A 25,000-nucleotide genomic window follows, 5' to 3' on the forward strand; every position below is an offset into this window, starting at 1 on the left:
AAACTGATACCGGGGGGGAGAGCCAGACAGAGGGCTCAATGTAAGAGAGTACGTTGGGTGTGTGTGTGTGTGCTTTTGGGTGTGAGAGTGTGTCAGACAAACCGACGTGACCTCGCGAACAAGTGTCCAGTGTCTCAGTCCGGACGGCTCCTTGAACCGGCATCACAAGACTAGTCTAGTGTGAAGCTTGCAAACAAACATGTTGGAGAGTGAGGGAGTGGGTGAGTGGGTGAGTGGGTGAGTGAGTGAGTGAGAGAGGAAGACGGACAGCAAGAGGGAGAGGGATAAAGATAGATCAAAAATCTGCCAGAGAGGAAGAGATGGATTGTGGAATACTCTCCTCAATACTTTGTGTGTGCACATGAAATGGACCCGGATACCAGCAACGCCTCTCCGAAAGCCCACTACCCGCCATCTGACACACACTCAAACAGACAGGAAACATTGCAAACTCAACCCACATCTAAAGGAGTCTTAAATAGCACCGTTACACACCACTTACACACCACTTACACACCACTGATCATTGATATTCATAGTTAATCATCACTTAACTCACAAATTTCAACAAAAAGATTCTAAATAAAGCAGCCAGGAAAGGGCCGTTAGCGTAGGAAGGAGTCCATGCCAAAAAAAATAAAAACTGGTGACGCATGTAGACACAGATCATAGATGTACAAGGTGAAAGTTTATGGTAACATTTAAAAAATGAATGCAAGAGGGATGAAGGATGTAGGAAGAAAAGGATGGATGTGTTGGAGAAAAGAAAGGAACAAGTGAGTGTGAGCGGGGTAGGGAGGAAAGGAGGGTGGGAGGGTGGAGGTGGGGAGGTAGAAATCATGTGTTGCCTTAGGGATGGAGAGTTTCTCCAACAGTAAACACAGTTACAGGCCAAGCTAATACAAACAAGCCTTATTGAAGGTTTACTCTTTGAATACAGAAGCAAATCCTTCATTCAGAGAGAACGCTTATTTCCTGCTTATGAAGCACCTTTTAAATGATGAACAGTTGTCTAGGGGAGTCTACAGCAACTCTGACTATGTATTAATGATCGCTGTAGTATCATGTCACAGTGTCCCTTTTAAACCCACCGACTGTAATGTTTTGGAGTGTCTACAGAAACACACACCTGGGTTACAGACAAGAGTGGCGTACAGCAGCTGATTTGCTTTGTCGCTATCACAATGAGCCAAGAGGCCCTGTGTGTGTGTGTGTGCATGCTTGCATCTGAGTGTGCGTCTGTTTGGATGTTTGTGTGTGTGTGTGTGTGTGTGTGTGTGTGTGTGTGTGTGTGTGTGTGTGTGTGTGTGTGTGTGTGTGTGTGTGTGTGTGTGTGTGTGTAGGTGACAGCTCCAGCCCCAAACTGACTGGCATCTGGCGGTGGCAGTTGTTTTAACAGCTGAGCTGACAGCATTAATCCGAACGCACCCAAATCAAAAGGAGACAACACCTGTTCACTGCTCCTGAGCCCAGCCGAGGAAGAGAGACGAGGGAGGGGGAGGGAGGGGAGGGAGAGAGATGGAGACGGAGACGGAGAGCGAAGTATGAATGGAGGCAGGGAGTGAAAGAGATGGAGTGGGAGTGATTAGAAAGCAGGTGGAGAGAGTGACGGGAACAAAAGGAGGTATGAGGAGGAGAAGGATGGAGGAGGGAAGGTAGCGGAGAAGAGAAACAGAAGAGAGAGGACGGCAAGGATGAGAGGGGGGAGGAAAAAGTGTAGGGAAGGATGAGGTAGGAGAAACGGAGGGGGAAGCGATGGGAGCGGGCGCGCTGCCAGGCAACACACACACACACACACACACACACAAACACACACACACACACACACACACACATACAAATACACTCTTTCCCCTGAGCGAAGCGGAAAGGGGCAGTGGGCCAAACGAGGAGGGAGGGGTGAAAATACGGGGGAGGTGAATGGATGGATAGAGGTGTCCCACAGGGAGAGAAAGAAGAGGAGGACGGCTGGTTGGGGGGGGAAAGGCAGACAGAGAAACTACAGCAGCCATCCATCCATCCATCCATCCAGACGAGCATCAGAGGGCCGACATGAGTGGCTGCTGACGGCCGCTCTTGCTGGCCGAGCAGCAGCGAAGAAAAAGAAGCATGCGGCGGGAGCGAAGGGGTGGAGAGGGGAAGAGGGGAAGGGGGAAGAGGTGGGGGCCGCTGGGGATGCTTGTCTCCCAACATCTGGCTCTAATAAGGAGGGGGAGCCGCGCTGTGGGCTCGGGGGTCGCGACCCACAGGGGCTGACAAACACAGACACCACCACTTCATCTACGGGACCCGCCCTCTGACCAGCAAGCCAGGGGTTAATTAACAGAGACCCTGTGGCTTCAAAGACTGACGGGGTGACTGGCTGACGGGGGCCAGCTCACTGAATAGATGTCTAGAGGAGCTACGAAAGGCGGAGAAGCTGCGGTCTTGGCAAGCCGGCCGATGCGTCGTAAGGGCGGCTTCCCGGCTAGCTGCCTGGCTGCCATATTGAAGGGCTGAGTAACTAGCCGAGCGAACTTGTTGCTCTCCGATTGACCAAAGCTGCTAAAAGCTGCACAACAGTACGCGCGCCACCTTGACATCTGTCACACGGGAGAGAGGGAAGCGGAAGCAGCGAAGGGTGGCAAGTGGGCGGCGATGACGGGGATCCCTGGATTGCTTCCATTCGCTATCCCCGATGCATCATGGATAGCTCCGTCGGTCAGGTCACACAGGCTGGTGCGTGCGTTCGTCATCGGGATGTGGGCCGACATACTGTAGATTTTTTTCTCCCGTGTGTGCAGACAATCTAACCAGAGCTATGCGGTGCTACCCGCCGATCCCACGCCTCCACCCAGGCTGTTAAAGCCCCTCTACATCCATGTCAGGCCTTAAATCCTGTTCTGGACACTGCTGACATGGGTGAGAGGAGGCTACAGCTCTGATGGTTCCACATGTGTGTCTGAGCTGGGATGTGAAATTGCACTAAGCAGATTCTGCTGCTTTACAACACAAGCCTACATGGATTATACAAGGGGAACTGGGATGTAGTCTCTGTCACACACACAAACACAAATATATATATATATATTTATATATTAACATGCAGTATGTGGCAGTTAGATGCACAAATACAGAATTGCAAAAACAGCCACAGCTAATAAGCTCTAACACTTGAGCCTACAGTGAGCTTACATGCTGCCACGAAGGTGCCATTAAATTGCAAACCTACAGTTTAGGAGCTAAATACATAAGTCACATAAGCAAATGTTTTATCTTGTCAGCTAAGAAATTTGCTTGAATATGATCACGTGTGCCATGCCTGGTATCAGTTATGTCTGTTTAGCCTGGTCGATTTGTTTATGTTTTACTTAGCTCTATTTCCTGTATTAGTTTCTAAAGATTCATGGGACATTCATTAAAAAAATGCGAGTGTCCAATTGGAACACTTCCAACTAGTCCATTCAATTACTTACCTAGAAAGTCTTTAAGTAGGTGCACAGAAGGTCAAGAAATGTGTCTACAGGCAGGCATAAAGTCCAACATATAGGAATAATGTGTAAAATAATTGATGATTGATGAATAAAGATTAACTTGGGTTTCTTTTTCCCACCGAAAAATTACCCTATTGCTTCAAAACTCTATTTTTCCCATGATTAGGACCACATTACATAAGTTTTCTCTAGGTAACTGCCTAGGAAATTATGGACCCGTAAAATAAAGCGTTACCAATTGTTGTAATTGAGCCTGCAGTACAAAACTATAACTAAAAGAGACATACGTGTTTTTAACTTCCAACTAGTGCGCCCTTAATTTAAACTTAACTTAGAAATACATCCATGCACATACACACTATGACATTTGCATGTTAACAGAAATGTCTGGAAAGCTCGCAGCGAAGTGATAGCTTGTTATATTTCTCTATGGCACAATGTCAAGATGAAGAAAATCAAGCGTTTCTTTCCAAAAACGCGACATCCACCTACTCAAAAGAGTCACTGCTGGTATGTCAGTAAACTCCTTAATGGGAGATTGTTGAAGTTATCCGCTAACTTAATGATTCCTCTTATCAAGTAAAAATGCTTGGCCGTTTGAAAACTGGTGGAACTCCAAGAAACAAATTCCTCCCCACATTGTTTCTCAGAGTGTTTTTTGTTGCCTAAGTGCCTGAATGAAAAGTTTTCAGATTTTTCGGCCGCATTTCATATCCTTTTGATAAAGTAATGGAGGCACAAAAAGTCGGCGCACCAAAACATCATTCATCTTGCAGCCATTTTGCCGCATAAAAACATTCCTCCGTCTCTCCATGGGAATGAGAGCAAAAGACCAAGAAAAGGAAAATCACAGACGTGGAAGACAAACAACAACAGGACGGGGCCAGTGGCAAAACTGAAGAGAGTTTATGAGAAAGCTGAATAGATAAATCACGGATTCCACTGATTTGGTCATGGGACGTGGAAGCTGAATGGAAGTGAATGGGTGGAGGCCAGGACACTGGGGCCTGTCTAACATTTGGGAGTCGGTGACAGGAGGCCTTTATGTGGGACAGTCTGAGTCACACAAACACACACACGGACACCTCAAACATATTCATATGATTGTATGACGGACAGGAAATGTAAAAGTACATTACTACTGCGAAGATATACAGGCACACGGTAAAAACACACGGTAAAATACGCACATGCACTTACGCACACTGTACTGTAGGACCATAGGACAGTCACATTGTGGCTAGGTCACAATAGCTAAGCTATGGAAGCCCTGGCTGATTCATGAACCTCAGGCCTTTGTCCTTAACTTAATGCCACGCCGGGAGGCCAATAACACACACAGTCACACACACACACCATCAGGAAAACCACAGGACCCTCTCTGCTCTCTATAAGCCCCTTTATGCTCATGTATTGGACAAAAGCTGGGGCACTGCTTTTCCCCCCTACAACACACACACACTCACACGCACGCACGAACACACACACACACACACACACACACACACACACACACACACACACACACACACACACACACACACACACACACACACACACACACACACACACACACACACACACACACACACGCATGCATACTATTCATCTCCTTAATATCGCTCATCTGGACTGGGAAGAATGGCAGAAAGGAGTTTCATCCCCACTGATTGTCTCGCGCAAAGCTGGAGAGAGAATGCCACGTTGAAAAGCAGACGCAAAACAATTCAATAAGAAAAGTGACTTGAATGCGCCTTTCATCGGGCCAACAATGGCCGGCCCCACAATAGGCCTCAGGTTCGCCCCATGACGTTGCCTGTTTCACATGCCACAAAGGGAGAAAAAAGAAAAAAAAAAAAACAGAATTGATTTGAATTGTGAGTCCCCCCTCTCCTCGTTGCTGCTACAAACGCGGTGAAGTTAACTGACACTCGGATAAGTGGGAAGAATGAGAAATAAAAAAGAACTGGTCTTCTTAGATGAGCAATGTGAGAAATTAGCTCTTGGTCTGCTTCAAAGTGAGTAGATTGGTGCAAAGGGATGCCATTTCCTTCGTCAATGTTTGAATTTCACCAGCGAATGTTTCCTTTTTTGAGCCAGGTAACAGGATAGGAGATGAAAAACAACAACTGACGTACGAATCGCCTTCGGAAGAGGTTCAAGGTGGAGTTAGTCCGATAAGCATGATGTCAAACTCTCTTTAGCGAACGCTGACCGTGTATTTAGAGACCTTTAATTGCCGACCGGGACGACAAAAATCTTGCTTTTTCTGGTTTCCGCTGAACTTTCTCTTTTTGCTCGTAGTGAATAAGAAAAAAGAAAAGAAAAAGAAAATCTCTCTTTCAACCTCCCCCCTCTGTTTTGTTTCGTTCGCCTTCCTTTTTTCCCAGCGCGAGAAGAATGATCGCGACAAACAATGGCTGTGAGAGTCCTTCTGCACTTCATGTTAATTTATACAACTAACTAATTACCGACAAAGGGTGGAAATCACATAAAGACGTCCGCCCGCTCCCACGCTAGGGCTGTGAACCTGCTGCTGTATGTTTGTGAGTGTGTGTGTGTGTGTGTGTGTGTGTGTGTGTGTGTGTGTGTGTGTGTGTGTGTGTGTGTGTGTGTGTGTGTGTGTGTGTGTGTGTGTGTTGCAGACCCCAAATTCCCCTTAGGGCCTAAAAGTCACAGGTCTGTGTGATGACTCTCAAGGGTTGTATATGGCATTGTTGATGTTTATAGATGTGTGTGCATGTGCTTGACATAACCTCTCCCCCCCCCCCCAGATATCAGAGCCGTGGCTGGATTAAGCAAAGTGAAGGAGGGGGTGGGGCTGATGGACGGATGAACCAGAGACCTGCCTCGATCCCTCCACTTCTCCGGCTCCTTTTTTTTTCTCTCTCCTCCCTTTCTTTCTCCCTCTCCTCCTTGGCAGAACGTATCCGCCCTTCCCATTGTCACCCATTGGAGTGTACGGAGGCGTGAGGGAGCTCCGGCAACTGTGTGCTTGTGTGGCACAATGGCCTTGCCTAAGTGCTGTCCTATAAAATGCCTCAGTGCTCTCTAAAAGCAAACCCTGGGTTCCCTCCCTGCCTTGAAAATAGATGAAGTGCTGTGCGTGCATGTGTGAGCATGTGCCCCTGTGTGTGTGTGTGTGTGTGTGTGTGTGTGTGTGACATCTGTCATTGAGTTGGCATTTTCAGTATGGAAACCAGTGCCTTGGAGCAGCGAGTACGCTCAGCCATAAAAACACCATTCTGGTTGACCTCAAGGTTACAGGGGCGGTTATAAACCTGCACAACGTCCGCTTGTGTGTGTGTGCGGGCCTGCGGGGCTCAGTGTGTGTGTGCGTGAGTGTGCCTCTTGTGTCCCTGCACGTGTGTTCAGGTCAGGGCCGTGCATTACGGAGGCCAGGGTAGCACTAAGTTATCTCTTATAGGCAGTTTCATGTCAGTTTTACAAGAAAAATGGCAATTTAATAGTGTGTTTTCTTTTCTTTTTTTTTTAGGGTAGGACATCATAATTGTTCAAATCAGACTTTTTAATTCTGATGTTGTGGCATTAAGACATTTTAAATTGCAGCTGAATCAATACAAATTTCTATCACAGGTTTTTGACATCGGGATGCCAGAAAACTGAGGAATACTGATGAATTTGGCTGTGATGCTTTAATAAAAAGCACATTTTAAATCCAATATAAAGGAGGGTTTTGGGGGGTTTTATTGTCAAATCCTAGAGTTTCCCCTGCAACTCTACACGCAAAGTGATGGATGGGGCACAACATTTGGCCAAATTTCAGCAGAAACTTAATTCTAGTTGAGAAATTCTAGTGTTTATTCTTGTGTTCACAACGGAGGTTACGCTGCAAAAAGAGAGAAAACATAAAAGTCCCGGAGGCCACGGAGCCCCAGTGACGGGTAGCTGTAACCGGGTAGCAGAGGGTCAACAGACGGGTCCAGAGATGGAGCTCAGCTGGCACTAACTGGGAGGAGAGGAGAGAGGATAGAGGAGAGAATAGAGGAGAGAATAGAAGAGAGGAAAGGAAAGAGGAGAGGGTAGAGGAGAGGATAGAGGAGAGGAGAGGAGAAGAGGAATGAGGCTGAGTGTCTGGTGAAAGTCCAGGGCAGTGAAGGCACCACTCCAGGGGCCGAGAGGAACATCTGTGCCCCATTTAGTGATTTCTCTCCTCCTTTTAATTCCCCTCCTTTTTCCTTCTCTTTTCATTTTTGCAGTTTATAATCTCATTCTGTCCGTCTGTCTGTTTATGTCTATCTGTCTGTCCACAAGGTGCCTGTCTTTTCCCACCGCGGGGCTAATAGATTATCACTAGGCCTTGCTCTGTGGCATGGGAGGTCACGAGGGGTTAAATGGCGAGTCCAAAGGAACTGTCCAGGTGGATGTGTGTGTGTGTGTGTGTGTGTGTCATCTCTCTTGGGTTTTTCACACCGGCTCTCCTCTCGACCCTGTGCCTCCCGCGACGCTCTGCACTCTGCTCTCATTATTCCTTGTAATGACACACACACACACTCAGGCACGAGCTGCTCGCCCAGCGGCCTGTCCAGATAAAAACACACACACTAACACACACACACACACGAGGCAGTGTCATGGCATTATTATCTTCACTGTTCCTCCCTGTCGCTCCTGAAGAATTTATCGAAGACGGCGGTTAGGCGGCTTGTTTGTGTGCGTGTGTGTGTGTGTTTGCGGCACATATATGTTACCGCTGTATGTGTGTGTGTGTGTGTGTGTGTGTGTGTGTGAGCGTGTATCTCCAGGGTAGCAGGTGGCCGGTGGAGTAAGACAGGAGATGAATGGAGAGAGCAGGAGAGCGGTGGAGCATGGTTGGGCCAGGCCATGGGGGACAACATGGCTAGTCATTTATTAGAGGCCAACACACACACACACACACACACACACACACACACACACACACACACACACACCTTGCATGCATGCGACCTAATGCGATCCTTCCCATAACACACACAAACACACGTGCATTGTCACAAATACATATGCAAATACACATACACAAGTGTGCATGCTCCCAAAGGCTTTACCAGCTCACACCCACACACACACACACACACACACACACACACACACACACACACACACTGACCTAGTATCTACCACTCTCCATTCATCTAGCCTAAGTAGAGCAACACTAGTCACAGACACGGAACTATCTCTTTCAAACTTAAACCACACTGGTGTGACTGTCAACGTTGTCAACGTGTGTGTGTGTGTGTGTGTGTGTGTGTGTGTGTGTGTGTGTGTGTGTGTGTGTGTGTGTGTGTGTGTGTGTGTGTGTGTGTGTGTGTGTGTGTGTGATGTCTAGCTCAGGGCTTGCCTTCGATAAGTCAAGCTTCTCGTTCTGTTCCGAGATGTTTAGCGTTTTCTGACCCATTTTGTGTCTTTGGCCCCTCGTTCACATCCCTCCCGGTGTTAATGCTCCTACACTCTAAATGTGTGTGTGTGTGTGTGTGTGTGTGTGTGTGTGTGTGTGTGTGTGTGTGTGTGTGTGTGTGTGTGTGTGTGTGTGTGTGTGTGTGTCATTGATCCAGCTGGAAGCAGCGTGCCAGCGTGTGTGTACGGGACTGAGAGAGAGAGAGCAGTAATATTCCCGGCCTTTCATAATGATTAAAGCCTTCATTAAATTTTCATCCCAACCTGCTGTTTGCTGCTAATGGCCTTTGTGGCTCACACAGCCAAACAATAGCTAGCCGGGCACAGAAAAGGGATTTCTATCTCGCGTTCAATAACGCCCCTCGCCATCCCCCCCCCGGTCCCTCTCCATTTCCCTCTGCCTCTCTTCATCTTTTCTCAGCATCCCTTTTCTTCCTTTACTCTCTTTTCTTTCGTCCTTTCTCTCTTGCTTGGCCTGGGTTTTTGTGTGTGTGTGTGTTTAGTGTGTGTTAGTGTGTGTGTGCTGGGTCTGGAGGCGCTGGGGCCTTTTGTTAGCGCGTTTCATTTAAACGTAGGGGCAGATAATGCTCCGGGTTGGTTTGGAAGCCGCACCACTGTGGCACTCGGCTAATGGGGTCTGTGAAGACACTGCTCTCTCTCTCTCTCTCTCTCTCTCTCCTCCTTCTGTCTTTACGTCTCCTTCTCTTGTCTCCTCCACACTCTCTCTCTCTCTTTCTGCGCTGGCTGACTCATATAAGGATCCATTATGGTTGTTGTTTTGTTTTTCTTTCCCTGTACGACCAGTTCATGAGGTCCAGCAAAGCATCGAACAACCCAAAAGAATACCACAATTAAAGCTCGGCTCGACAAACAGCCTCGTTTTTTTTTTTTTTTTTTGGGGGTGGGGTTTAAAATATGCCACAAAAGGCCTCTCTATTTACTGGAGTAAAAACGAGCAGAGGGCGAAAGCTGACCAGCAGTCTCGAACCGCTTTTGAAAAGCGTACAGAAAAGCTTGCAAAACGCGTCGTAGCTTTAGACGGAAGCCTGTTGATGCTCTGTCTGAACGCACCAACACTAAACACCGATACACACTGTACTGCTGCACTGTTCCTTTACCTTTTCCGGCACGTTTTCACTGGGCGACTGCATACAGTTCAGAGATGTTTGAGGAGAAATCTCAGCGCACAGCAGTGGTGGATTAAGAAGCTAAAGGGTAATCTATAGGTCGCCATAGCAGGTATCTGCCATAGAGATCTTGGCTGCATTATGGATCGGGTCAAATCATCTACAGGTCTGTTCAGGGTCAAGTAGGACTGTGCTCGGTTCTCTTTAAAAAAAAAAACCCAAAACATTCTGATTTCTTTTGCTTAAGTGCCCTTGAGCTTTAAAAACGCATTGAAACAAAGGCCACTTCAGAATAAGATACAAAAGCAATGAATACAAGGTGTTTTCGCAAGTAATCTGCCAAAGGAACAAATCAAAATTCACTGATAGGAGTTCTTGAAATAATATTTAATATTTAGGCCTTTCAAGATAAAAAGATATATAGGTATTAGCTGGTAAAACTCATTTTGATCCATGTTTCACTTGTATTAAGAAGTGTTGTGTTTGATAAGATGAATTGTCTAAAAACAACTCCATAATTTTCACTAAAAACATCACTGGTTATTATGACATTTAAGACAAATATAATTTATTGCACAGGAAAGACACCTCCACAAAAAGAGCCCAATGTTATTTATACTATCCCGTCAGATGGACACCTGTTGGTAATCTCCTTATCACATTAACACTATCGCATGCGTTTCATAGTGACTTAAGCCCCCATTTATCTGCCCAATGAGAAATTAGAGCTGGCCAAGGGGCTAATTTTATCTCTTGACTCCAACTGTTAGCCCAGGGCTAAATTTGCCAATGAAATGTGGGGGCTAATCGAGCTAAGCTATGTGGCCCTGGGCGAAAATCTGGTTCGGTGTCTGCAACAGTGTGTGAAATGTTCATCTGAGGGCTGAGAGAGAAAGTTATCCCAAAAGGTTACTAAGGCAGTGTGAAAGGTGAATGTAACCCTCATTTGGCAGAACATTTGGAGAATGAAGTCAGGCTTTTTCACACACTCTCACAAACCCTACTACACACACACAAACACAAGCAAGCACACATCTTATTCGTCAGGCTGTGAAAGATATGAAAGCATGGTGGACAATGGTCCCCAAACAGCTGATGCTGTCCGTCTGTGTGCTGGAACAAACAAAAGGCTCGCCTCTCATCTGAATGTGTGTAGAGTTCATAACAGAGAGAGAGAGAGAGAGAGAAAACAGGAAGTACTGACGAAGACAGAAAGGACAACAGAGATGGCGGGGAGTTCCACTGACCTTCTGGCTCGTTCTTGATCAGCTCCTCCATCTTGCGCTGTTTCAGTGTGTCCACCACGTCTGCCAGGCTGCCCTTGCGTCTCTCGGGCGTCCCCAGGGTGCCCGTGGCCGAGCCGCCGTCGCTGCAGGGCCGCCCTCCGCCTCCGCCGTCCTCTTTGCCCGGTGAGGTAGCATTGTGCTGGGGGTAAGGACTCAGAGAGCTCCCCTTAGTGCCGTCCTGCTCCTGGAAAGGGAAAAGGAGGAGATCGACTATTAGATTCCAAAATTTTGCAAAACTTTAAGATGTAAATAAAGAAACTGGGGAGGAGGAGGAGCTGGCATACGCCCTTCATTATCTTCATACTCCTCTCCTTCTCCCTTTATTCCTTCCTTCTCCCCCTCTCACAGCTCAATGCAACTGTCATCCCTGGCCAGTTATCTCAAGCACACTTCTTCTTCTCTCTTTCTCTCACATCCTCAGGAATCTGCATTTGACTGAGTTGGAGGTACTTGACAGAACAAGCACATGAAACAACAGCGAAAGACTCCACAGCCTCTTAGAGTCACGCTAACTCTTTATTACAAAGCCTTCAGCAGCTCGGCTTTGAGGGAAGTCCAACGCTACTGTACCGCATCCCAAGCGCCAAACTTTCAGCGTCGTGCTACTTTTGTCCCACGACTTGTGACAATTAATGCTGAGGATGCAACTCTATCAAACAGGACAATCAGAAAAAGAAAAGAAATCAGAACAAAGCTTTGGAGAGGTGTCAAATCATTTCCATAAATTCATAAAAAGGAACTGACAAAACAAGAATCAGCATGAAATATACAAAATATAATATATACAGCTCAGAGTGAAGATGTGCCTTCTGCCAAGCTGTCGTGAGGAATAATTATCCTACTGTCCTGTGTTTAAAGTTTTAACAGACTTCTACATGTGAAATTTAATGACCATTAGAAATAATAATCCTCTCATATGAAGAAACTAAAATACACAACATTGATTCCTAAATTCCTAATTTTGACCCCTGTACTCTTCGATGACAAATTATTTTTTGTGTGTCTTTTTAGTCCATTAAAAAATGTGTTTTTTTCTTGTTATCACTTCCTTTGGATGGTATATCTGTCCTTTAACTGGGTCATGACTTAGTGACATCACTTGAAACCTCCGGGACACATAAAGTGACTTGACTTAAAGTAAAGTTGGACACATCTTGTATTTAGAAGTTTAACATTTCAAATAAATGATAAACTTATCGTAATGTCACTCTAAGATTTTGTGTCTTCAAACTTCTTTGGGTAATTGTCACATTTTAAAAGACTATCTTGATAAAGTTGGATGAATAAAGAATACGAAAGGAATCTCAGAACAGCAGCTGACTGGTGAGTAATTCTAAGTTAATCTTTGACCTAATAAAACCTGTGTTTGTTTAGATAGCCTGCATGATAGATTTAATTCCAGCTGAGCCCAATTAACAGTGACACTGATAAGGAGGACGCCGTCAGCCTCCACAGAGAACACGCACCACCTGGGTCGGGTAGACGTCCAGACTAGCGGTTGCATACAGTGTCCTCCATTGCTCACGCACAGGTGTGTTAATGCCAGTGTGTTGTGCTCTCTAACTACAGGAACAAGCGTGTCAGTCTGTCAGATCAGCTCTTTGTAGACGGGAGGGTCAATGGTCCACGGAGTTAATCTTTGGCTAATCTAACCACAATATGGAGGACGCCACCTGGGACATACGCACACACACACACACACACACACATTTACAGTACTGTGTGCGTGTTGTTGTGCATGTGAGGGAGACACAGAGATACAGGGAGAGACACAGTGGTGCATTCCAGCTGGATTAATGACATTATGGCATATTAAGGCGGAGATAGTTTTACAATCATTAACTCGCAGGCTGCTGGTGGAAGTGGAACTTAAAACAGAGATCACAGTCCACAATGAAGTCATCTAGACCCCAGGTGATCCAAGTTTTCATTCGTTTCTATACTACAGGTATGAGATTTTTGACTAGAAGAGAGAAAAAAGAAACAACTCCTCGAGACAAAGTTTCAAATCCTTGTTCTATTGAGGGAATAAAGCCAGGCGGGCAGAGGCCTTTTCAATATTGACCACGCTTTCATTTATCAGTGGTCAAACACTGTATGAGAGGTACAGCGGACCATTATCACTCTCCGTTTCCTACACCTCACTGACTCTCTCTCTTTATTTGGGCGCTGTGTGTTTTCCACACTCTGAATAAGTCAGCACGCTCAATAATTCACTAATTCTCTCCATCCGCGCGCTTCTACACACACGCATCGCAGCGGAGGGACAGAGTGTGACAGCGATGATACGGCTGTAACAGTCGTACGTGTGCGATGATGGTGACGAGGCTTCAACCCCCCCCCCGGCGGTGTCGAGGCTTCCCGCACACTGGCAGAGGGTCTGCTGCTGCTGCGAGGAAGTGATCTTGTGATCTTAAAGCGCTGAAAGACTTTACTCTTCCCCCCCGCTCACCACCTGACCAAGTTGACGGGCCTCGACCTGCTCCTGTCTCCCTCCTCCCTTGCTGCGTTCCCCCCTTCCTCTCTCTTGCCCTTCAGATTAGGGAAATTTAGACTTCAAATGAGCGGCTTTTTTATTTTGTGATCACGAGTTGCATCAGCGCCCCGGCACGACACGTAAAGAAAGAAAAAATGTAGGAAGACAGAGGAGAGAGAAGGAGTGCAAGTGGGTAGAAGTCAAAGAAAGAGAGAAAGAAAAAGGCGAAGGAGAGAGTGAGAGAGATGAGATGTTATTAGAGGAAATGAGAGAGAGAGCAGGGTTGACAGAGAGCTTCATTGAGAGAGAGAGAGAGAGAGAGAGAGAGAGAGAGAGAGAGGGGAAGGCAGGCATCTTGAAGGCAGCGGTCACACCTGTCACATCCCATTTATCTAATCCAGCGCCTACTTAAAAACAGCCGCACTCTTTCTTTTTCGAGAAAGATGTCACGCAAACAAAACAAACAGGGCAAGAATACGGGTGGATGGGGTGGGGGGTGGGGGGGGGTTGAAGGGGGATTGTCGGATCTCTTTTGCGCTGTTTTGCAAAATCTGATGTCGTCTCACCGCGTTCAACAATGAAGGTCATTTCTAAATCAAGGGGAATTAGCGGGGAGCCAGGGCTTCTTCTTCAAAGATCTGGTAAATTAGGGCCCGTGACATTATTCATGTGTGAAGTCAGACAGACGGCCTTATCCCGGAGGCAACTTAAATGGCTTATGTTTTTTTTTTCTTCCCCCCGCCACCCCCACCCTCAATCAACCTCACAGCATTTAATCCACGTGCCCCTGCTGACATTCTCACCCTGGTGATTTGGCGAAGTCCAAGACAGAGGGATCAAAAAAAAAACTCAAGACCGACCTTCTATAGTAAACGGGTGTCACTCCGGCGACGAGCTCCTGCAGTAACACAGGGTTGCGAAAACTTTCTTCACATCAACATGCATTTATTCCTAAGTACAAACATAATTCTGGATACTGTAAACTGTTCAAGCCCTCCTCTCAGGTTTTTTTTCCAGCCATTTCTGTGTGCACATGTGTGACACTGAGTGCACATAGCCTGTAGGTGTGTGTGTGTGTGTGTGTGTGTGTGTGTGTGTGTGTGTGTGTGTGTGTGTGTGTGTGTCTGTGTGTGTGTGTGTAAATGTGTGAGTGCCTGCATATATGTATTTATATGCACTGGATGTGGCAGGCTGGCAGTGTGGGCGGTTCTGCCTTTAGTTTGCAGATGTCAATTCTCTTCCAAAAATGACTGGAACAAAGTAAAAATTGCGCCTCACTCTCTTTATCCTTTTACTGCCTCTGCAATGGAACCGAATTAAACAACTTTTGTCTTCTTAAGCTCATCTGTGAGGGGAGGTTGGTTTAAAAAACACGGAACTCTTGCCAGAAAAAGAAGGGGGAAAAAAACAAACATCCAAATGCTTTTTTTTTTTTTCTACAGCCAGCACAGATGCCGCCGTTCATGTTCCTCCTCTTCTTCCCTTCCTCCTTCTCTGTTGCCCGACGGAAGAAACTCTCTTTCTTCCCCTCTCTCTCTCTCTCTCTCCCCTCAATCTCTCTACCGTAGCCTGACATGTTTCGGGCTGCTCAAGGTGTATGTGCGGGGAAGAAAAACAATATTCGATGCTTGGCGCGTCGTTGTGGATCAAGGCATGGACAATGTGGCAGTGGGAAGAACTGGAAACAGCTGCTGGACTAAAATACACACACACACACACACACACACACACACACACACACACACACACACACACACACACACACACACACACACACACACACACACACACACACACACACACACACGCCGAGAGAATGTCACTGATCACTCCTGCAGGGGGGTAAGGACTTAGCTGTGCTGCCAGAGCTGCCAATCTACAAGACATACACTTAACACACCTCCGATTACACTGCCAAACATACACACACACACACACACACACACACGCATGCAACAAATCCCCTTACATGCCACGGCTAAACACAGACACTCAGTTCTGACTTCGAGGTCCCTCAGGCTGGGACAAGCTTTACTTTTATCCTCCTGTTACAACAATATGGTGGAGCTACTTCCATGGAAACCCCCAAATAAACAAAAAAATGCATAATTATTTTAGTTTATTTCACAAAATACAGTCGCCATTGACTAATTTGAGCGTCCTGATTCTTATTATTATAATAATAGATTCTAATTCGGTATTTAAACGTATTGTCCGAGAATGTCACACTTGGCCTTCTCCTTATCTAAAAACATGCAGCTGTATTTTATGTATTTGAAATAGCAGTTGGGCTAAAATGTGCGCCAGTATATTTTTACGGCGACCCCTCGCTGTTGACAGGCAAGCGTGTGTTGATTCATTAGTGCATCACTGGCATGAGAAATTAAGTGTGACCACTGTGTCTCAAGACTGCTCAATGACTGTGTTAAATCTGTCAAATTCACATGCACACACACATAATCACACATAGAAATTGCACACACAAAAAAAAGAGAGGGGAAGAGAGGGCCCGTGGAGGAAAATGAATAAGAAATAATGCCTGATGAAATATCTTTAGAGTTTTTCTACCGCCGTGGCGTTCATCTCGCCTGTTAATGAAATAATTAGTGTTTGTCCATTAACACATTTATGAGAGAAGATGCTTGCCTCTGTCTGATGTGAAAACATCTTTTTTTTTTCTCTACGAGGATTTGCAAAACACAAACATAAAACACCTAAAAGAAAGCAAGCAAGAAGAAAAAGGTATTAACAATTCTGCACGCTGTTGAAATAATTCAGAAATATCTGATTTGTTTACCACGGAATAAAGTAAAACGACCTCTCTAACTCTGCCGCATCATAACTGGGTTCAGTGTTTGATTGGCTGACCTCACTGAACCGCCGCTAAAATCCTTCCCATCAGGCGTTTGAACCGAGCCGCTCTCAGCCAATCAGGGCCCACCAGCACGGGGAGAACTTCACATTCAATAAAACACCCTTTTAGCTCGACCACATTCATTTGCGAACCATTATGAGAAGCACTATTCTCATCCAGAGCCGGCGCTTTGCACCAGAACAGAAATTTTAAAAAGTGAATAATGTGGCACCTTTCAGCTTTTAAAAAAAATGTGTGTGAGTGCTGTTTCTGCTTTTTCTTCTCTTTGTGTGTGTGTGTGTGTGTGTGTGTGTGTGTGTGTGTGTGTGTGTGTGTGTGTGTGTGTGTGTGTGTGTGTGTGTGTGTGTGCGTAGCTGCAGCAGGCAGGTAAAGCGGCCGTGGCCCAAGCGGAGCAGGCGGGCGAGGCCGGCGGGATGAAGAGGTCAGCGTGTAGCGGAGCGCCTCTCCGCCACCGTGTTAATTTACTATGACAAGATAAAGCTGTAGTTCCCGTCCCCCACCCTTCTCCCCGTCCGCTCTCCCCGCTGCCTCACTTCCAAGTCAACCGGTCGCCGATGAGCCATTTACTCCCCCCCCCCTATCACTTTACGACAATTGCCCTGAGAGAGACAGACCCCGCTCCCTTACAGTCCCACAGACACCCCCACCCACCCTGCTGTAAATCTCTCCCCCTCTTTTTCTCTTCATCCACTCTTCACTGACAGTCAGCTGCGAAGGGATTGAAGCTGTAAACCCCACCCACCCACCACCACCACCAAAAAAAATAACTTAACACACATCTTACAACATGCCAAGCAGGCAGTGGGATAAGCCCCCATCCCGCCCGCAAGACACACACCCTGGCTTGCCACTTCATAAGCCACATCAGCTATTATGCTGCGTATGAGAACCCCCCCCCCCACACACACACACACACACACACACACACACACACACACACACACACACAACGCTTTCTCCCCTTCTGCTGTCAATTAATGCACTAGACAGCAGTCGTGTAAGGATATTTAAGAATTTTTCAGGAGCGGACAGAACCAACTAAAAATGTTAATACATATTCGATTGAATATAGCAAAAGATTAATCCATCTAAATGAACCAGGAACAATCTAATCACTGTCCACAACAGCAGAGGATAACCCAGCGTGTGCCAGTGTGTGTGTGTGTGTGTGTGTGTGTGTGTGTGTGTGTGTGTGTGTGTTTCCCCCACACTCCCAGGACTTTGGTTTACAGTCGGCACCTGCCACACATGCAGAGTCCACGGTGGGAGGGGCCTGCAGGCTAATCAGCAGGCTAATTACAGAATTAGCTTTCCATTACGGCTCCTAAGCTCTGTTTCATTGTTTTACAGCACGCGGAGCATTTATTGTCAGTGTGTGGGGGGGAAAGGTTGACAGCGGTTATCAGAGCGCTGCTGTGACAAGGTGTGTATCAAGGTAACGGGCCAGAATGAAGGCAAGACAGCGAGTAAAAAACAATCCATAAAGAGTTTTGGTGCAAACACATGAGTCATTTACATTTTAAACAAGACAAAATCCTTCAAAGGATGCTCTGAAATGTTAATAACACGTTTTTTTCGGTGGAAAGTCAACATTTTGTTGCACAGACACGATTTTAAAGAGCTAAATAAGGCATACCAGCAACACATGATACCCTATACAGTCACATTATCACACTTATGTACTGAAACATGCATTGTAAATCACACCACATGTATTGAATGTGAAATGAGTCCCATGCAGGAGTCATCTTAAAAATGCACACATGGCCTGTGTACTCACACACATGAAAGGCAGCTAACAGAAGTTTGGAACGAGCCGGTGTACCGCGAGGCCCTACACTAATATTTAACATGAATCACACCGAAGATGCAATTCAACTGTACAAATACGCGCACACACCAGATGCACACACACACACACACACACACGGAACCATACATACAGCACCGACACACAATGTCACACTTCCTCCTGAGGAAAATGACTCACTGCAACAGCTCACAATGTTGCAGTCACGCAACTGTGCATCAAACGGGCTCAAGGCGATGAGCGGGTGCCGCGCGCACAAAAGCGAAAAAACACTTGTGCACCTAAACAGTAGCCTTGAACCTTATTTTTTTTTGTTCATCCCATTTCTGAAAAAATAAAATAAAAAGAACTCAAGCTCCAAGCGCCAAACTGCTTTTCACACACACACACACAGAGAGAAAGTCAATTTCTGCCTCTTTAGAAAACTCACTCTTTTCATGACTGAATGGCCAAACATACATTTTGTTTCCACATTGTTGGCTTTGTGTTCGTGGGTTTAAAGGTGACTCTTAGTCACCATTAGAGGAGTAAATAACATACCAAAGTCAAAGACGCGTTTGAGATCCAGACCGTATAAGCTTTCATTTTGTTTTCAATATGCAGAATTATTACTGATTGCTTGTCTAGAAATTCTATAAAAGCAACATAATTCAAATTATTTTGTTTCATTCCTAAAAATACATTATATGCCCATTCCAGAATAAAGAATGAAAGTTGATTTCTTGCTGAATTCATCCACAAACATTTGTCAATGTTTTTTTTTTCTAACCCTTTTAGCAAAGTTTAAGAACTATACTTCCCATAATGGTATGGGGGATGAAAACAAGAACCATATTTATGCCATGGGTTCAATGAGTTAAGCTGTTGGTTAAAACTAACAACAAACCCCATTTTGTTTATCTTATATATTTGTTTCCATTTTGGCCAACTGGCACCATTAAAAGTTTTGCCGAATTCTTCAAATAGCATTTTTTGTAGCAAATTGTTTGTCGTGTTCAAATGGATGGACACCTTTCACTGGATTAATTTGATGCTTAAGATAACTTAAAAATGTGATCATTCTCAAGCAAGTTTTAAGAAGCAACTATTTTCAAGGATTCCGAAACGGATTTATGGACATTGACTCTTTACGGACGAATCCTCGGACAGTGTAATTGAACCGGAATCTAAAAGTACCTGTATCATGTATCTCCTAGAAAGTGTGATTTTTTTATTTAGCAATTCGCTAAATATTAAAACAATACTGAAAGTGTTCAACGACGATATCGTTTCCCAAATAAAACAAAAGTAATGTGATCTACTCCGTTGGTTTTAGAAGCCAAACCTGAGGCCGTGACACATACTGTGGAAACATCCCCACGTGTTGCACCTGTTTCACGGCATGACCCCGCTCAAGGCCGCCGTCACCCATAAGTGGGATGCTTTCGCGACACAATATAAGAACCATCAGATGCAAAAGTCGGTAGCTGCTCTCACCGTGTTGGGGGGGCTGTCCAAGTTGCGGTTGGGGGGCGAGCGAGGGGACACCTTGCCGCAGTAGGAGACCAGGGGGAGGTGGATGACACCGCCCAGTCCCTCGCCATCCTCATCCTCCATTCGCTGTCTGCTGGTTGCCATGGTTACCTCTCCATCTGTCCCCCCATATGGAGAGGCTGGTCGCTTGGAAGACATCCTGGAAAACAAAAAAAAAAAGAAGGGAGATAGAGAAGAGAGAGAAGGGAAAAACAAGAGGAAGAGTGAGCAATATTCAAAGGATGATATAACAGGTTATATGATGGTGGCAACAGGAAGTGTGCGTGTTCCTGTGGATAAAACTAGTTCCTGTAAAACTCCTGGACAGACCGATCCAACTTTTTGGATTTTTTTCCCCGCTAGGCTGCGTGCTTACTGTAAAACAACCCTGCGCCAAGACATCTTTTAAGTCCTCCCAGCAGGTATTCACCGAATCCCATTCAGCTCATCAACCCGCACCAATTCTCTTTTCCTCTCCCTTTTCTCTGGATTCGTTCTCTCTCTGTCGCTCTCTCAGTGCAAGTCCACACAATATCCCCTTCAGTCTGTCTGTGAGCATCCAGCTCCTTGGCAGACCTTCAAACACACTCTCAGGTCTTACAGTATGTTTACCGTGGGGGCCATTCAACGTTCGCATTTTCCAAAAGACGGGGGCCATTACTGCAAATGGAGCCCGCTTGCACTGGCATTGTGGAGGAAATGACCATGTCTTGACAATGGGCTTTCAGAGTGGGAAAGAGAAAGAGAAAAAAGAAAAAAGAAAAAAGAGAGCGACAGAGTGAGAGAAGTATGCACGGTGACAATAATATGTGTTTATGAAAAACCTCTGGACAATGGAGGAACCGGAGGAAAATGGCCGGCAACGCGAAGGCCCCGCTGTTTGCATTTGTTACCTTGGCTTTGTTCCCCCCTTGAAAAGGAGGAAAAGATATAAAGCCACATCTATTAGGTGAACTCTGCCTCACACAAGGTACATTTGCCTCCCTGTACTTCAGCCGAATGGAGATGCAGTGACTATGCAGCAATAATAGAATTTAATGTGCTTCTCAGCATCGTCTGAGTGCTTTCAGATGCGCTTGTCAGCCTTGAAGCCACTGCGACTATGACCCTGGGTAATAGGCTGCTAAAGCTCGGTCGCTTGGCGTGGATGGAGGCGTGGATGGAGGCGTGGATGGACGGGCTTTGAAAACGGGAGGCGGGGGTGGTGTGCGCAATGGGAAGAGGCGAAAAATGAGAAATAAGCAACAGGCGTCTGACTCTAAAAGTCCGCTCATTCTTTCATTATCTTTGATTTAAAAAAAGTTATATTTTTACTTTTCTGCTCCTTCTCACTTTCACCTACGTCGTCACATCTTTATCCTCCATCTGCAACCTCCTCTGTCTCTGATTTGCTCTTCCTCTCCAGCCCTGCTCCTCTCCAATTTCTTCCCCTCTCTCCCTGCTTGTCTCTCCGGTAAACTGATTACACTCTTGACTCTATTGGATTTCCTCTGGACCGTACATCTGGCATTGTTCCTCGGAGCATCCCCCGTCGCTAATTCATTGCTTATTTACCTTATGACAGTGGAAACGCAAACAACGTCGAGTGTCGCATCGCTGGAGGCGCCGAAGGAGAGCGCCGCGCTAAGAGACATGCGGCGTTATCAGGTTGCGACGGGGGGAAGGATACGGTCAAAATCAAATAAACTCCACTCCGAGCCGTACTGAAAAACTCACCGCCATAGTGATGTAATTTAATAACGGTTAATTGTTTTTGGGGAGATTTTTCCTGCAAGATTCATTGAACTCACAGATAATCTAATAATTGAGACCAATTTACAAATTTGTGTTATCATATGCATATTGCTTATAACCATCTTTATCTCCAAAATGTGAAGATTACAGGAACACGGATAAACAATTTGCTTTTTAGTTTTATTAGTAGTTACAATTTCATCCACTTATAAGGGACCCATGTGATACTGACTTATTAGTAAAAAATACAGCTTTGATTGTTAAATCAAGTTGTGCAAAACTACAATCTCACTTATTCTAATTCACTAATCTGTCACAACAAGTGAGCATATGTGTTTTAACTCAGGACAACATGTCAACACCCACACACAGGTTACATATCTTTATCAGTCACCCTGGACACTGTATCTCCGTGGGCTTGCTCAGCAAAAAATGATTCCAGTAAAGATTTCCTATTTGTTTCGATGACAAAGGACTCCAGAGATAAAACCGGCTATCATGAAATCCACTTCATATTAACACCGTGATCGACTCGTGATAACGTTTATGATACTTATGATAGAATGACTGAGGAGAAAGAAGTGTGTGTGTCTATCCAAAGTAAGTGGCAGGCCCAGCTGTACAAACTCTACACACACACACATACATGCGCATACATCAAACAGAGGCCTGAACACTGCAGGTCTGTCTTCATCACTGCATGTTTACTTTACCTCCCTTTCACTCTCTCACACTGGGGCCTTTTGTTTCAGACACACACACACACACACACACACATGCAAACACAAACACCTCCCCTTCTGTCCCGTGAACACCTCCGCCTGGCCGTAACCCCCAACAAACAGACCTGGGGTCAGCTTTGGGGCCTCACACCTCACCGATTGTTGCACTTTGGCTCAGCCGCAGCAATATCAATATGCGGTGAGGATTTTTGGTTTTGCTTTTAGCGATTTTATGATCGGTCATTCAACCACGGTAGCCACGCTGACATATCTAGACGTGCAGGCAGCAGTTACACATTAACACGGGGAAAAAACAACAGAGATATCCTAGAGCTCTGCGGGCCAAAGACAACTGTTCTCTCTCTCTTGGAAAGAAAACAACACACGGCAAACATTTCATCATGCTTTATGCTGTTTTTATTTTATTTTGATTCTTCTTCACACCCATCCACCCCCCTCCCCAATACTCTTGCCACTACTTCCTCAGAGGTGGGAGCCTATGAATGGGGAGGCCGTTCACAGCTCCTCTCCGGCTATAAAATCCCCTCTCCCCCCCCGTTCGCCTTTGAAGTGGAATTACTACACAATTGGGCTCGGCGGGTGTGCAGGTTACGCCGGCTACTTCATTTAAAGTTTGGCAGGGCTGTCGTGCCGGCGGAGACCTGGACGGGAGCCGGAGGAAGACGCCCCTTGAAAGCGCGGAGCGACGCGAGGATTAAAAGAAGATGAGGGTTTTAAAGATAAATTCATCGGCGTCGAGGTCATAATTAAAGATTATTAGCACGATTTCAAACACGTCACTCCAAACACGGTGATGAACACACTTAATTTATGCGCACATGCTGCTAGCCTTTTTTTTTTTTACAAAGAAGCAGCCCATGAATGATTTCTCAAATGTCATAACACCAGTGCAACAAACTTAGCGGTGTATTTATTTTTTCTTTCACAAACAAAACTAATATGTAAACTCCAAAGACACACATTTTTTAATGTCCTGTTTGTCTCTTCTGCCCACCAAACTCTCATTTCCCTTACAGGAACACCACATACACACACACACACACACACACACACACACACACACACACACACAATCGTGCACACGGTGAGAGCGCTAAGCTGAGATTAGAGCGCCACTTCCCCTTGGCTTTTTGATGATTAGCGGCTCCTCAGTTAAGTCCCTCTCATATCACATATGTCCACTGCTGCTAAGTCACTAATCGGCCACGACGCGCGTCCATTAACGGGGCCGAATAATCGCCGTGGACGGTGGTTAACCATCTCCTGGCCTCGGCTTACTGTAATCAACGCGTCCATTTCGTGTTGGCACGTCAGCAGCCGCACGCTTACGCACGGGCGAGCGTGTTTAAATACAGGCGGCGGGTTTATGGGAGAGGATGCTCACATGCAAAAAAAAATGGGGTCAAAGATTGGGTTTCAGCTTTGCTGAAGAATGAGAGAAAGACAAAGCAGCCATGTCACAGCCTATCACACACACACACACACACACACACACACACACACACACACACACACACACACACACACACACACACACACACACACACACACACACACACACACACACACACACACACACACACACACACACACACACCACAGGCTCTCTCGCTCTGTGTGTCTGGCTGCTAACATAATCATGGTGCTAACTGCTCTTGTTAACTCCTCTACTCAGAACAAGCTTTCAGGGAGCGTGGGAGCCTCCTCTGGAGAATTCCACAGTAAAGTGTGTGCGAGCTTCTGTGTCTGCATGTGTGTGTGTGCGTGCGTGCGTGCGTGCGTGTGTTCAGGATCGCTTTAAATATCAACACATTATATCAACCACTGCACAAACGTGTGCTGTACATTCAGTGGAATCCATCGTCTGCAGTAAAAAATAAGCACACCGGCTAATTCCAAAGTGCTGTCAAGAGTCAAAGCGACATTTATGTTGTTGTTCTTGTTTTTTTATTTAATCCCCCCCCTGTCAGTCACTCAGGTCTATTTGCGTGGAAATGCAAGCTCTCTTTCAAATTGTTTTCTAAAGGGAATGGAAGGGCATATCAAAATAGTTGAGCGGAATGCTCCTTTTAGATAAGGCACCCAGGGCGTTTTGCCTCGGAGGAGCCGACCGCAACATTTACATCAGTATGACACCTCAGGCAGGAATTTAAACAAATGTTTTTTCCCCCGTGTCGCGCTATCACTCGCTCTATTGCCATCGCTCTATTGCCATCGCTCTTTTCTTTATATCGCTCCCTCTCTGCTGTTCCTTGTCTCAGCTTTCAAAAACTCCCTCTCTCTCCATCTCCATCCCTCCGTCACTCTCTCTTGAACTTATTTTAACATCGTCTGTCCCCCTCTCTCTCTCTCTCTCTCTCTCTCTCTCTCTCTGTCCCCCGGTGTTGTCTTACTTACTGTTCCCTCTTTACACAATCAGCTGTTTGTAAGAATGTCGCTCCATCCCTCCCCTCCCTCCCCCACCCCTCTATCATTTCTCTCCCTTCTTCTCTGGGCAGACTCTTAAGGATATTGCCTAATATCTATTTATAGGCTGTCCTTTTGAACAGTGGGAAGAGTGGGGC

General features: G+C 45.9%; 1 protein-coding gene across 1 annotated transcript in view; it reads right to left on the reverse strand.

Moving 5' to 3' along the window:
* sox5 (SRY-box transcription factor 5) overlaps window positions 1-25,000 on the reverse strand; it is an 85,906-nt gene that overhangs the window by 56,025 nt on the left and 4,881 nt on the right. The window contains 2 exon segments of the mRNA XM_054624448.1: window positions 11,248-11,470; window positions 19,924-20,119. Of these exon segments, the coding sequence (XP_054480423.1) occupies window positions 11,248-11,470; window positions 19,924-20,119 (419 nt within the window).

This window comes from Anoplopoma fimbria, chromosome 23 (genome assembly GCF_027596085.1).
Source record: "Anoplopoma fimbria isolate UVic2021 breed Golden Eagle Sablefish chromosome 23, Afim_UVic_2022, whole genome shotgun sequence".
Lineage (NCBI taxonomy): Eukaryota > Metazoa > Chordata > Actinopteri > Perciformes > Anoplopomatidae > Anoplopoma > Anoplopoma fimbria.